A 13,867-nucleotide genomic window follows, 5' to 3' on the forward strand; every position below is an offset into this window, starting at 1 on the left:
CAGCAATACGGTTGTGGCCGACGTAAATTGGAATGGCCAGAGGAGACTCGATGGCAATGCATTTATTAATGGAAGCGCTGCCAGTTTAGAAGACGGGGGTCGCCTTGGTGGGCCGCCAACCAAGATCTTGGGGGTCTGCAACTGGGGAGCGGTTGTGGAAATTGCATTCATCGTGACATTTGGGGAAGAAGGCTTCTGGTGTGGAACAGGAGGAGAAGGGGAGGATAGAGAAGGGCACTAGGCTGAGCTTTTCCAGAAACTCCTCTTTTTATTTATTCTCTTGTAACTTTGTACTAATGCAATGTTTTTATACGTAACTATGTGTCCTTGCAATGCTCTGTTTAAGTTCTGCGCTGCTGTGGCTGCTGCTGCTCTGAGACCTTGTGGGGCAGAAATCAATTAACTAACAAATAAGAGTAGTAGATTGAAATCGCAAGCCAAGGCGGGAAAGTCCTCTGGGGTGATTTTTCGGTATCGCAAATAGTAGTAGCAGAAGATTTAGATCCTAATGACAGGGTGTGTCTAGAGAAGAGACCTCTGGGGTGGTTGCTCCATTTGCTACTGGTATTATTACCGGGAGTAGCCTCAATTATAATAGTAGAAGGCACGTGAAGAGGAGAGACCTCTGGGCTGATGCTTTTCTCTTCCCCCGTAACAGGAGTGGCCATGATTCGTGTTTTTGACTTGTCGAGAGTTTGTTTTATTGATATAAACAGAATTACGCTAGCAGTAACAGTGGTGGGTGTTATTCTAGTATCTGCAGAATTAGAATTGGTAGTAGCAGCCTCAAAGTGTGGTCTACTCAGAATCCACTGCTTCAGTGGGCTTTGCTTCTGGGTCAGTGTGTGTGGGCTTGCATCACCCGTAACTAGCTAGTAACTGGTAGAATTAGAATTAATCACAACAGTTCCAGGCGATCGGAAAGGAGCCTTCTGGGATTATGCCCTCTCTTCTGGTGGTAGTTATGACTTTTGTACTTGCCTGGAGGGCGTTGAGTAATAAGCTTTAACGAAACTGATAAGAGTAGAAATAATAATAATAATAGAAGAATGGAGAGCACATCTCTAGAATTATTCTCTCCTGAATTTGGACACGAGACTCGTTATGTGCCTAGAGATTTTTATATGCTTCACAAAGCAAGTTTCCTTTAGTTAGTTATCAAAAGCATCTGTACGCCACTTAGCATCCAAAAGGATTGAGGCAGTTGTACGAGACGATGGGAAGGCATTCAGCCGAAATAAAATAACATAAAACATAGTTTGGGCTTCATAAGCCGCTAGTAGGGCAGGGCGATATCTGTGATATGTCAGCAGCTAAACATCTCAGCAGACCGATAGATCACGATGTCTGGGATAAGGATGGAGGCGAGGGGAGCTTGAAAAGTCGCTGACACGCTCTGATGCCTCTGAACGTCAGAGGGAAGATCGTTCCGGCGTCACGCGGGACGTGGAGACAAATGCATAAAAGCGAAAACATCACAAGGAAAAGCTGTATTACGCTAAAACCGTAACAAGACGGAAGAGGCGGCGAGCACGAAAGCAGGCATGAGATAATAAACAGATCGCGCTTATCTTCCCGGAGGCCTCCTTCTCCACGCATCCTGACCATCGATAACAGTAATTAAGTGCCACACTGGATTCCGTGGCCCGGTTGGCATGCCAGGGCCGTGGTTCTCTTCCAGATGGCATCTCCGGGCAGGGCTGAAAAAGCTCCCCCCCCAACCCCTGGGCAGTTCCTGTTGGTCAGTGCTGAGATAGATGGACCCCCTTGGCCAGCCGCTTGCAGGAGGGAGGCGATTCTGCTCCTAAGGCAGCTTCCTGCTGAAACCGGCGCTTTGTTCGGACCCATGAGGACTTGAACCTTGGCTTGTTTGTAAGGAAAGGACCGTCTCTCGGGGCAGAGCAGCTGGGAGAAGGAAATGGAGGAGAGGGGCTGGCCCAGTGCTCCTTGCTTCGCTAAGAGTTGGCATAAGAGTTTGGGGGGGTGTCCTGCAGGGCGCATCCCCCTTCTGCCACGCCGAGGCCCCATGTCAGAGCTAATTGCTCTTACATTGGTTCAGCACCTGGCAATGATCATTATAATTTCAGGGGAAAATATCTGGCAGAAATCCTGGAGAGAGCTGCTGCCAGCCAGTGTGGGCAGTATTGAGCTAGATGGAGTCAGTGGCCCTGGCTCTGCGCAAGGCAGTTTCCTCTGTAGCTCCCAGATTTCGGGGGAAGGCGCTCCCTGTTAAGCCGGAAGATACACGCTTCAGCGAGGGTTTCATTGTCTAGGAGAGAAAATATCTATGAAACAGTCTGTGGGGAGCAGCGCTGGTGTGGGTCTGTGCTGATCTGCAGGTTGGGCAGGCTGTTATTTGGGGCTGTGTTTGAGCTGTGTGGGGCCAGTCTGTTCTCCCTCTGTGCCTCGTGGCTCCTGGGCAGTTGCATCACTTCTTGCGATGTGTTTGGGGATGTATTTTGGTCGCGATGTCGGGTTCCTAGAAGCAGGCCTGAAAGAGCGTTGCCGGCAGTGTGGGGCTTTTATTTGGAGCAGTGGCTTAATAACAACAGGAATCAAGACACCTGTTGACGAGATGAATCACCTGGAAGCCGGCTTATCAGAACTCTCCCATTTCCAGGCCAAAGTTCCTTGCTTTGCGTAGGGACGGTCTCTCGCGTATTAGCAGGGATCGTTCTGCTTGGCGGGGGCTGCCGATTTGCCGTCTCTCTCTCTCTGTGCTTGATGCAAGCAGCTGCCATTATCCCCAATCAAAACACGAAGCAGCCGTTGTGTTTGCTCTCCGCCATCGGGGCCGCTTCCGCGAAACACGCTCTTTTATATTCCGTTCCTCGTCGGCCTTCCTCCCCGCCAGGCAATCTCTCTCTGCCTCTCCTTTCCAGAGAAGCAGGAGGAGGAAGAAAGGGGTTCTCCTCCGGAGGTGACCAAGTCCGAAAATCTCCCTTAATCTAGTATTGTGCATGTGTCAGGCTCCCAGCTGAAACGGCCTGTTTGTTCAGCCCGTAAAACTCCGGGGCGTGTGCCCTCTCTGCCCCCTTCCCTCCCCCAATTTCCCGGGACTGGCGTTTCCAATTTTGCCCATTCGACTTCTCAGGCCAGACTGGTTCTGCCCATGCAAAACCCAGAGATGGGCATCACTTTCAGGAAAAGACGTGGCTTGCATCTCCTGGGAGGGCGGAATTATTGTTTTTTTGGGAGGGGGAGATGCGAATTTAATACAGCCCTCTACCATTTGGAATGGGTGAAAGAAAGAAAAAGAAAGAAAGAAAGAAAGACAGACCATTGGAACCTTATTTTGGTCTGGTTTCATAGTTTTGTAGTAACCCCTCCCTGGAACCTTATGGCGACAGATGGGATAAAAAAATTATAATTTTGTAAGTAAATAAACACAGTTTGGAAGCAGTTTGGCATCGCAGTGCCAAACAAGCACCCCATAATAACTGGAGGTGGCCGTTATACTCTGCACAGTTTTCGTTCTTCCCCTTCTCTCTCTTTTCCCCAGTTGTACATTCTTTGGTTTTTCCCCCCGTGTTAGAAAAAAAACGAGGCGGTCGATCTGAGAAATGCATTTGGCAACCTCGGACATGACCTAAGCCATTTTCTGAAATGCGTTCCTTGAAAGCGCTGGAAAACAAAACTCTTATTCTTCTGGACGGGACTGAGGATTGTTTTAGTTGTTGGGGTTTTTTCTTACCCCGGATACAGGTTGTTGTTTTCTGTGTAGGGAACCCCCGTGCTTTTGAGATCCCAAAAGTTGGTTTCTTAAGTGCAAGTGGGAGGCTTTGCAGAGAGAGGAAAAAGAAGTTCGGGTTTTCCCTGGCTTTTACTACATAGCCAGAATGCAAGGAGCTCAGACTTGTGAAAGCTGCTTTGTGTAACGTTCATCCATCCAGCTTGATATAGGCTACACTGGCTGGCAGCAGCTGCTTTTCAGTGGGGAACATTCCCCCGCCCGGTGCTGAGCAACACCACAACAGGTTTTGAACATGAGAGATGAGGGGAGACGGTTCCTTGAGTTTCCACCGTTCGTTGCGAGTGCACACGCAGTGAGGTTACTCGCGAGCAAGTGACTTCTGACCCAGCTGCCGGCCGTGTTTACGTGCATCCGAGTTAAAGTTTGACATTGCGCGTTGCAATGCTTAACCGGGGGATAACTAGGAACACGGCTGTTTTCTCCACGCTTAAGCAGAGGCGGTGTGGGTCGCGCCGCCTTCCAGGCCTCCCCACAAGCGTTTCTCAAACGGGTCCCGAACCGCTGCTGTCCCTCCCCTCAAAAACCACCCGCTGTACCAGTCCCCCAAACGGCTTCTCTGGACTGTGGCATTTGGAACACAGAGGGGTATAATTGTGCCCCTCCTGTCTATATATCCGTCCTTTGGCTATATATAAAAGCGGGCGTCGAAGCGGCCACATTTGTGCAAGCGTTATTCCATGCAAAACACGGAGCGGCGTTCTGGGGCTTGGGGGTGCGCCAATAGACCTTTTTTGAGGCTGCTCTTCTGCCAGACCTCCCTCCCGTAGAAGCGCGCAGCAGGCTGCCAGCCCGTGCAGAATGGCAGGGCGTGTGTCCTTGTTTTGAAAGGGCTGCCCTGAAACATTGAGCCAAATTGGAAATAATAGAAAGCGACCATGAACAGGGGTAGGCCGGCCCTCTTGCAGGTTCTGTTCTCGGTGGCGTCGCTGCTGCCGCGTCAGTGTGGGCAATATGGAGCTTGTTAGAATATCGGTAGCTTCTTCCGTCCTTATTTCAATCAGACGATGAGGACTGGCATCTTGCTCTGCATTTAAGGGAAGGAGCAGGGCTTTGTATGCCTAGCAGGTCCAGGGTTCATTCCCTCTGCCGGGATTCCCCCCTGCCTGAACCCGCAGGGAACCCTTGCTGCCAGTCAGTGCTGCCAACACTGGCTTCAGTGGACCTCGGTAGTCTGGCTGCCCAAGGCCCCTTTCCTGGGCTCCTGAAATGGCAGCGATGCAAAGAAAGGCTTGTTACGCAACCTCAGGTCCTTGCCAAAGCCGTGTGCTCGCCCTGCAAGGCAGGCTTCGGCAACCTGGTGCCCTCCAGGCGCTCTGGAGTGCAGCCCCCCCCGACCCTTGGGTTTTTTAGTCCAAAACCTCTGGAGAAGAGGGCACCAAGGCCACCCAGAGCCCCCCAACATGCCTGCTCTGCAAGAGGCGCCGACTCCCCTCTCGGGACTCCCAGTTCAAACCAACCCAGGGTGTAAAAAGCCACACGCCCTTCGCTGCCTCATTAACAATACTATAAAAGTGGAGGCTTTAAACGGAGACCTGGGTACAATTCAATAAAACTTTCCCACTGAGTTTGGTTTGTTTGGTTTCTGTTTTTTAAGGCCCTTCGGAGAACTCTTGTGTGTGGAAAGAGAGAGAGAGAGAGAGAGAGAGAGAGAGAGAGAGAGAGAAAGAAAGAAAGAAAGAAAGAAAGAAAGAAAGAAAGAAAGAAAGAAAGAAAGAAAGAAAGAAAGAAAGAAAGAAAGAGAAAGAAGGAAGGAAGGAAGGAAAGAAAGAAAAGCATTAGTCGGATCTGTCCTGTCTGCAGCATACTTGGAGAAATCGCAGCAGCGTTGCATTTCTCAACTGTTAAGAAATATTTTCTTTTATATTTGAGACAGCCTTCTTCCCCCAAATGTTTAATGCTTCTTCCCCTCTTCTCCCCATCCTACCCCCTGGGAATAACCTAAGATATTGGGGGCATGTGCCCCAGCATCATTCCTGGCAAACTGTAACTAGGCAAGCAGAGGAGAGTCTTTCTGCCAAAAAAGATTGCGCCGGTTTCTTTCATTTAGAGGGCTAGCCAGCCCCTGGGGCTGCTGAACCTCTTGGCGTTCGCAGTATCGAGTCTCCTCGGTCTCCTCTTCCGTTCTTGCCAGGCCCCATCCTTAGTCGCTTAGCATCAGCCCGCGTCGGGAGGCAAGGCAAGAGGGGCGAAGTCAGGCCGCTGGAGAGTCGCGGCGCCTGCTGTGGCTGTTTCATGCCACTTTAAGGCAGCTGTGGCTTCGCTGGGAGAATGCAGGGAACTGTAGTTTCTTGCGGGCACTGGTAGTTTTTAGAAGGCCCGTGTTCCCGTTGTCGCAGAGTTAAAGTTCCCTGTGTGGGGAAGAGGGGCTGGCTCTTTAAAGGCACACAAAAAAATATAAGATCTTTCTGGGTCAGGCCGGCGGCTCTTCCGTTCTCACAGAGATGCGTGTGCGAAACCTGCAAGTTGAGCACCAGAGCCCTCGCTCCCTTCCTGCCCTTTCCAGCAAGAGCTGTTTGGAAGCATTTGGCTCCCAGTGGAGTCCAGGGTCAGATTTAAGGTGCTGCTTTTGACCTTTCAAGCCCTTCATGGCCATGGACCCTCGTACCTACGGGACCGCCTCTCCCGGGCTGCCCCACGGAGAGCCTCAAGGTCCATAAATAGCAACACCCTAGAGGTCCCGGGCCCTAAGGAAGTCAGATTAGCCTCAACCAGAGCCAGGGCCTTCTCAACACTGGCTCCAACCTGGTGGAACGCTCTGCCTCATGAGACCAGGGCACTGCAGGATCTGATCTCTTTCCGCAGGGCCTGTAAGACAGAGTTGTTCCGCCTGGCCTTTGGCTCAGAATCAGTTTGATTCCCTCCCCCTCTTTCTTTTTCCTTTCTCCTCCTATGATGAGATTGCTCCCTAATAGTTTTAATGTTGTATCTTAATCTTTTAAATTGTATTTTAATCAACTTGTTTTTATTATTGGTTGTTAGCCATCCTGAGCCCGGTCTTGGCTGGGGAGGGCAGGGTATAAATAAAATTTTTTTTTATTATTATTATTATTATTATTATTATTATTATTATTATTATCATTATTATTATATTTCCTGCTACCGCTCTCTGAATTTGCCCAACCCTCTTTCAAAAGAGCTTGCCGACCGTCACATTCCTCCTGCGGCGGCGAGTTCCAGAGTTGAACGGCTGAGAATTGTGAGAGGGTCTCTTGTCAACTCACATGGCACAGGCTACAGGGTTTTTTGGCGCCGGCGGTGGGTGGGTGGGGGGGAAGCCATGACAAATCACGGTGCTGCTTCAGATGCGAAGTGCAGAGGCCGCCCCTCGTGAGTCATTAAAGGTTTGTTATCCAGATTGTTTACTACAAACACGCTCTTGCTGCGTTCCAGAATTGCCCTCGCTCTTTCGGTGCCTCAAGGGTACGCTACCTTCGGAGCTTATGTAAGATGCTCTCTCGCCCCCCCACCCCAAACGGCTTGCTGGCAACCAACATCTTTTTTGTTTTTGCATTGTGTGCTTCTGGGACTTGTGCTTTGCTTTAAAATTTAGGTTTGGGGGGGGTGTGCCGAGAAGGTTCCGATTCTGCTCAGGCTGGGGGGTGAGGGAGCCTCTCCGCCTCACTCAGCGCTGGAAGCGGCTCCCTAGGGTTTGTTTCCCAGCCGCACTGGAAGGTGTTGCGCATGAAAAGGTGTTGTTGAGTCATTTAGTGGTGTCCGCCTCTTCGTGACCCCCTGGACCAGAGCACGCCAGGCACTACTGTCTTCCACTGCCTCCCACAGTTTGGTCAAACTCATGCTGGTAGCTTCGAGAACACTGTCCCACCATCTCGTCCTCTGTCGTCCCCTTCTCCTTGCGCCCTCCATCTTTCCCAACATCAGGGTCTTTTCCAGGGAGTCTTCTCTTCTCCTGAGGCGGCCAAAGTCTTGGAGCCTCAGCTTCACGATCTGTCCTTCCATGCAAAGGTAGCACCAAGCTATGCCACCCGTTCCAGGATATAAATGGCTCCCTAGCACACACCTGCCTTACCCAGTATGTGCAGTGAAACTCGTGATTCCTGCTTCTCGGGGGGGGGGGGGTTAGACTAGGGCTCCCTTCCAACTCTGCAGTTCAGCAAATGAACAGGGTTGCGTAGCTCAACCAAGGTGCCTCCGTCCAGCAGACTTGACCTCCCTGCTGCCCCGCAATCTCCCCGAATATTTTCCCCTGGGAATGGGGAGATGGAAGACCGGAACTCAAGGCCGGCCGGTTCTTCCAGAGGCCGGAGCGGCCAGCTGGCCGGCCCAGGCAAGAGGGACCTTGAGTGGCACCTGTGTGTGCCTCTGGCCGAACGACTCCCCGGCCCAAGATAACGGCACAATATCTCGAACAAGCACATTTTCCCTCAAGGATTTGTTTGTCAAGACGGTTTGCACTTGGAGCTTTCAAGGTTAACAAATAAGTCTAACCTTCTGCGCAGGAACAGCAGGGAGGAAAAAAGCCCCAGTACTTTGGTTTTCTGCCCCCACTCCGCTTTAAAGGAAAGACAAACAAGTTTTGAGTTGTTTGGACTAAGGAGCGTTGCAAGAAAGGCCAGGAGGATTTGCAAGCGAGAGGTCGCCCGAAAAGTGCCTACCGGCCGCGATGGCTCGTGTTCTGGCCCCGGCTCCCAGTCGCTGGGAGCCACACACGGGGAGGATGTCCTCGCTTGCACTCAGGCCCTTTGGAGCCTCAAGTTCATGGAGGGGAAGGCCAGAATCGGAGGAATTAGGTGTTGCACAAGCAAGGAGAGTTTGGGACTCGAATCCACAACCCTGAGATCAAGAGCTTCAGGCTCTGGCACCTGAGCCATCTTTAAGGGGGAAAAGCCAGTCTGGCTGGGTCTTCAGCTGGTGGGTCAGAACATATCCATGGCCAGGTGGAGCCACCTTGGCCTGTCCCCAGCAAGGCTGTTCTCACCTGAGGGTCAGTTCCCCCTTTTGGCAGCCGGGCAAAGATGAGGTTTCAGCAGCTTGGGGAGGGGGGCGAAGTGTGTTGTTGTTGAGTCGTTTAGTGGTGTCCGCCTCTTGGTGACCCCCTGGACCAGAGCACGCCAGGCACTCCTGTCTTCCACTGCCTCCCACAGTTTGGTCAAACTCATGCTGGTAGCTTCGAGAACACTGTCCTACCATCTTGTCCTCTGTTGTCCCCTTCTCCTTGTGCCTTCCATCTTTCCCAACATCAGGGTCTTCTCCAGGGAGTCTTCTCTTCTCCTGAGGTGGGGGTTCATCTTGGGTGCTCTGCTCGGCATAGTTCATAGCTTCTCTGAGTTATTCAAGCCCCTTCGCCACGGCAAGGCAGTGATCCATGAAGGGGGGGGGCATAGTGTAAAATGGACCAAAACCAGCACAAGGCAGCTCCCTCGGTTCCTCTTTAAATCAGCTCAGCTTCGCGTTCAGAACGCCGCAAGCTCATTCCCAGGTGACAGTGTCTCCAGGTAACGCCCGAAAATCTGGTGCTGCCAGTCAGTGCAGACGGCAAGGAGATAGATGGGCCTGGGAGCTGCAAGGGCCGCCAACTCGGGTATCTTAATAAAAAGAGGAGGTTCGCGGCAGGTGACGGCTGCTTGCCACAACGGCTCTTCTGTCGGAGAAGGCGTAGAAAACTCCAGCTATCTTGGGAAAGGGGAGTTAGTCTAATCCGGTGCAGGATGGGTCCGTCAGTGGCTCTTAGTCGAAACTCCAGACTCGGAGGCAGTCTACTTGTGAACGTTAGTCCCCGCGGCACAAACGAGGCAAAGCTGTCTGCAGGCTTCCCGAAAGCTTCCGGTCGGATTCTGCGCCAAATGGAAACCACCTGTTTAAATCAATACGTTCAACTTGCCCCACAAGGAATCCTTAAACTGATAAATTGGGGCCAAACGCTTTACTTCCTTTGTCTCTCTGCTGATTTTTTTTGCTTTTTTAAGAGGAAACCGTTGTCCAGGGGCCCCTTTCCCAGCCTTGCCTTTATAAAGACGCGAGATCGACGCCGCATTTCTTTCTGCATCTTTAAAAAGAGGGGAAGGTGAAAAATTCCACTGACGATTTACAAGGCGGCCTGGACCTCTTGCCAGAAGAATGCCGCCGAGCAGCCATGTTGTTCCAGATTCCGCAGCAGCCCTGCCAGCTGAAAACATTTTTTTTATTTGCGATTAATGGGCTTTAAACAATTACTTGTAAAAGGAGCTTTCGAGTTTTAATTACACGGGGAGAAGGCAACTCTGGAGCCGGCCTTGCGGTCCGACTCGTCCCCTCTGGGTCCCTGAGCAGATCCTGAATGAGTACCGGCTCAGTTCGCAGCAACATTCAGAGTCCTGGGTTTTTGCCCCCAGAACTTGCAGGCGGGCTCTGGTGAGGCGTTTCCAAATACCTGGCCTTAGGCCGCTGCCGCTCGCCTACAAAAGGACACGCAGGGAAGTGGCCTAGCTGGATGCCTTGCGGTGACATTTGTCGGGGTTAAGCACGGGTGGCCTTTGCAAGTATTGGGTTGCCAGGCCTCGGCCGCCTCTGGCCCCACCTCTGGCCCAGCTCTCCTTCTCTCTGGGACACGTGCGGCCGTTTGGAGAAAAGGGCAGGATAGGAACGCAGCAAAGAATAGGAATATTTAGATAAGAAAGACCCCCTTGGAATCGACAGACTTGGCGTTTATCGATAGGGCAGGGCGATACAGTGGTACCTCGGGTTAAGTACTTAATTCGTTCCGGAGGTCCGTTCTTAACCTGAAACTGTTCTTAACCTGAAGCACCACTTTAGCTAATGGGGCCTCCTGCTGCTGCCGCTGTGCCACCGGAGCACAATTTCTGTTCTCATCCTGAAGCAAAGTTCTTAACCTGAAGCAATTTCTGGGTTAGTGGAGTCTGTAACCTGAAGCGTATGTAACCTGAAGCATATGTAACCCAAAAGGTTAAATCGAAAGGGCAGGGCGATATCTGGTTTTCAGTGTTGTGACATGCCACCAGTTGTGATATACAGTGGTACCTTGGTTCTCAAATGCCTTGGGACTCAAACAACTTGGAACCCAAACATTGCAAACCTGGAAGTAAGTGTTCCAGTTTGCAAACTTATTTCAAAAGTGCTCCATTTTGAGTGTTACGCTTCCGATTTGAGTTTTACGCTGAAGTCTGTCTGTTTTTGCTGTTTATTTTGCGTTTTTGTATTTGCGGCTCTTTTTTGTTTTTGTGACTGTGTGGAGCCCAGTTCAGCTAATGATGAACTGATTGTGTGACTGCAGCACATTGTTTATCGCTTTCATTTTATGGATCAATGGTCTCGTTAGATAGTAAAATCCATGTTAAGTTGCTGTTTTAGGGGTTGTTTTTAAAAGTCTGGAACGGATTAATCCATTTTGCCTTACTTTGTATGGGAAAGCGCGCCTTGGTTTTGGAATGCTTTGGTTTTGGAACAGAATTTCCGGAACGGATTCAGTTTGAGAACCAAGGTACCACTGTACTGATATTATATCATGATGTCTGAAATAAGGATGGAGTTATGGAGAGGCGCTGGCTGGCTTCACAATTCTCCGCATTGTGATTTCTGCGCAGCACACAAGTATAATGATCCTTGACATTATAGAATCATGAAACTGGTATCACAATATTGATACATCACCTAGTCCTATTCATCCTATATGCTGGTTTCAGTGGATCTGCTTTGAGTACGAGTAATGCCAACCCGTTGAAATTGAAGGACACGGGCTAACTAATCAGACCCATTAATTTCAGTGGGTCTACTCTGAGTGCATAGGGACGCGGGTGGCACTGTGGGTTAAACCACAGAGCCTAGGACTTGCCGATCAGAAGGTCGGCGGTTCGAATCCCCGCAATGACGGGGTGAGCTCCCGTTGCTCGGTCCCTGCTCCTGCCAACCTAGCAGTTCCAAAGCACATCAAAGTGCAAGTAGATCAATAGGTACTGCTCTGGCGGGAAGGTGAACGGCGTTTCCGTGCGCTGCTCTGGTTCGCCAGAAGCGGCTTAGTCCTGCTGACCACATGACCCGGAAGCTGTACGCCGGCTCCCTTGGCCAATAAAGTGAGATGAGCGTCGCAACCCCAGAGTCGGCCATGACTGGACCTAATGGTCAGGGGTCCCCTTTACCCTACCCTACTTTACTACCGCCCTGGGCTCCTTTGGGAAGAAAGGCGTGCTATAAATCCAGTAATAAGCAGGATCAAATGCAACCCGCTCCCTCCCAACGCTGGTAGGGTGGCCTGTCGCTGTCGTGGCCACTGGCCACGGAGCGAATTATCTCAAATCCCCTTTCAGAGCCGTCCAAATTGGCTTTTGGAGATGAAGACTTTTAAGCGCCGGCAGCTTATCCCACAGCTGGGAGGGGATATTAATCCCGGCCCTCTGGTTATCCAACGCAGATTAGCATGTCTAAATCAGATTATGACACCAGAGCGTCTTCATGGCCCAGGGCTCGGGGGGGGGGGGGAGGCAGAGGCAGATAGTTGGCCTGCCTGGGTTCAGATTCCCAAGACCGGCCCTTCCTGTCCCAAGCGGTGGCCCTCTGGCTTGCCCCAAGTGAAATAGAGGACAGGCAAGGGGGGGGCAACCCTCTCCCCAAAAAGGGCAAGGGTGGGGGAAGAGAGGTTTGGGGTTTTCACATGCTGTGGGTTTGCCCATTGGGGCCGAGTGGCTGGAAAACCCAAAGGCCCTTTTAATGTAACCCACAGCCAGTGGGTTGTATCCATCTTAAGTTCCTCCCTTGACTGACGTAGGCCTATTGATTTCAGTGGCTCTGCTCGGAGCGGAACTCAGATCAGCTGCAAACCCGCAGGGCTTGAAGTTACAGCCGCGTTAGAAACTCAGATATGTAAGCCGGACTTCAAATCACAGTTTCAGTCTCCAAAATGGGATGTCTAGTTGCCATTGTGGGGCAAGACAGCTCTAAAGTCTTATTTATCAAATGATGGACTGACTGGCACTGGCTGATTCTCAGTTGAACATCTGGCTGGTTCAGAGGACAACCTTGAGCCAGGTTGAGAGCTTTGAGAACAGAAAGTGGCCAATAAAGGTAAAGGGACCCCTGACCGTTAGGTCCAGTCGTGGCCGACTCTGGGGTTGTGGCGCTCATCTCGCTTTACTGGCCGAGGGAGCCGGCATACAGCTTCCGGGTCATGTGGCCAGCAGGACTAAGCCGCTTCTGGCGAACCAGAGCAGCGCACGGAAACGCCGTTTACCTTCCCGGCAGAGCAGTACCTATTTATCTACTTGCACTTTGACGTGCTTTTGAACTGCTATGTGGGCAGGAGCAGGGACCGAGCAACGGGAGCTCACCCCGTCATTGCGGGGATTCGAACCGCCGACCTTCTGATCAGCAAGTCCTAGGCTCTGTGGTTTAACCCACAGCGCCAATAGCCCGGTGCAAAACGCGCCTGGCGCCTGCCTAATTTCAAACACTGAGTTACAAGCTGTTGCCACTGCCTGTTGGGAGGACAGGTGCCTGTTTGGCAGCTGGAAAGCTCTCCCAGTAGATTATTTTAACAGTTTTTATCCCCGCCCCCCGGTTCTCTTTCCAGTTTGCCCGAGTATGAACATCCGGAACGACATTTCCAACTTCCGCCAGCTGGAGAACTGCACCGTGATCGAGGGCCACCTGCAGATCCTGCTGATGTTTGGGGCCAAGACGGAGAACTTCCGGGGCCTCAGCTTCCCCAAGCTCACCATGGTCACCGAATACCTGCTGCTCTTCCGGGTCTACGGCCTGGAGAGCCTCAAGACGCTCTTCCCCAACCTGACGGTCATCCGGGGGACGCGGCTCTTCTTCAACTACGCCCTGGTCATCTTTGAGATGGTCCACCTGAAGGAGGTGGGCCTGCCCAGCCTGATGAACATCACCCGGGGGGCTGTGCGCATCGAGAAGAACGCCGAGCTGTGCTACCTGTCCACCATCGACTGGTCCCGGATCGTGGACTCCGTCGAGGACAACTACATTGTCGCCAACAAGCGGGACGAGGAGTGTGGGGACATCTGCCCCGGGAAGGCCAAGGGGAAGAGCGTCTGCTCCCCGACGGTGATCAACGGCATCTTCATCGAGCGCTGCTGGAGCCACGAGCACTGCCAGAGAGGTAAGGGAGGCCTCTGGTTGCCATAAACCGCAGGAGGGGGAGAGAGG

General features: G+C 51.8%; 1 protein-coding gene across 2 annotated transcripts in view; it reads left to right on the forward strand.

The window, feature by feature from the left end:
* INSR (insulin receptor) overlaps window positions 1-13,867 on the forward strand; it is a 52,414-nt gene that overhangs the window by 1,461 nt on the left and 37,086 nt on the right. For both annotated transcript variants that reach the window (XM_081895384.1, XM_081895383.1), the window contains exon 2: window positions 13,272-13,820. In XM_081895384.1, coding sequence (XP_081751510.1) covers window positions 13,283-13,820 — 538 coding nt within the window. In that variant the 5' untranslated portion in view covers window positions 13,272-13,282. The remainder of the gene's footprint in view (window positions 1-13,271; window positions 13,821-13,867) is intronic.

Source organism: Podarcis melisellensis (assembly GCF_964234715.1).
Source record: "Podarcis melisellensis genome assembly, chromosome: 18".
NCBI lineage: Eukaryota > Metazoa > Chordata > Lepidosauria > Squamata > Lacertidae > Podarcis > Podarcis melisellensis.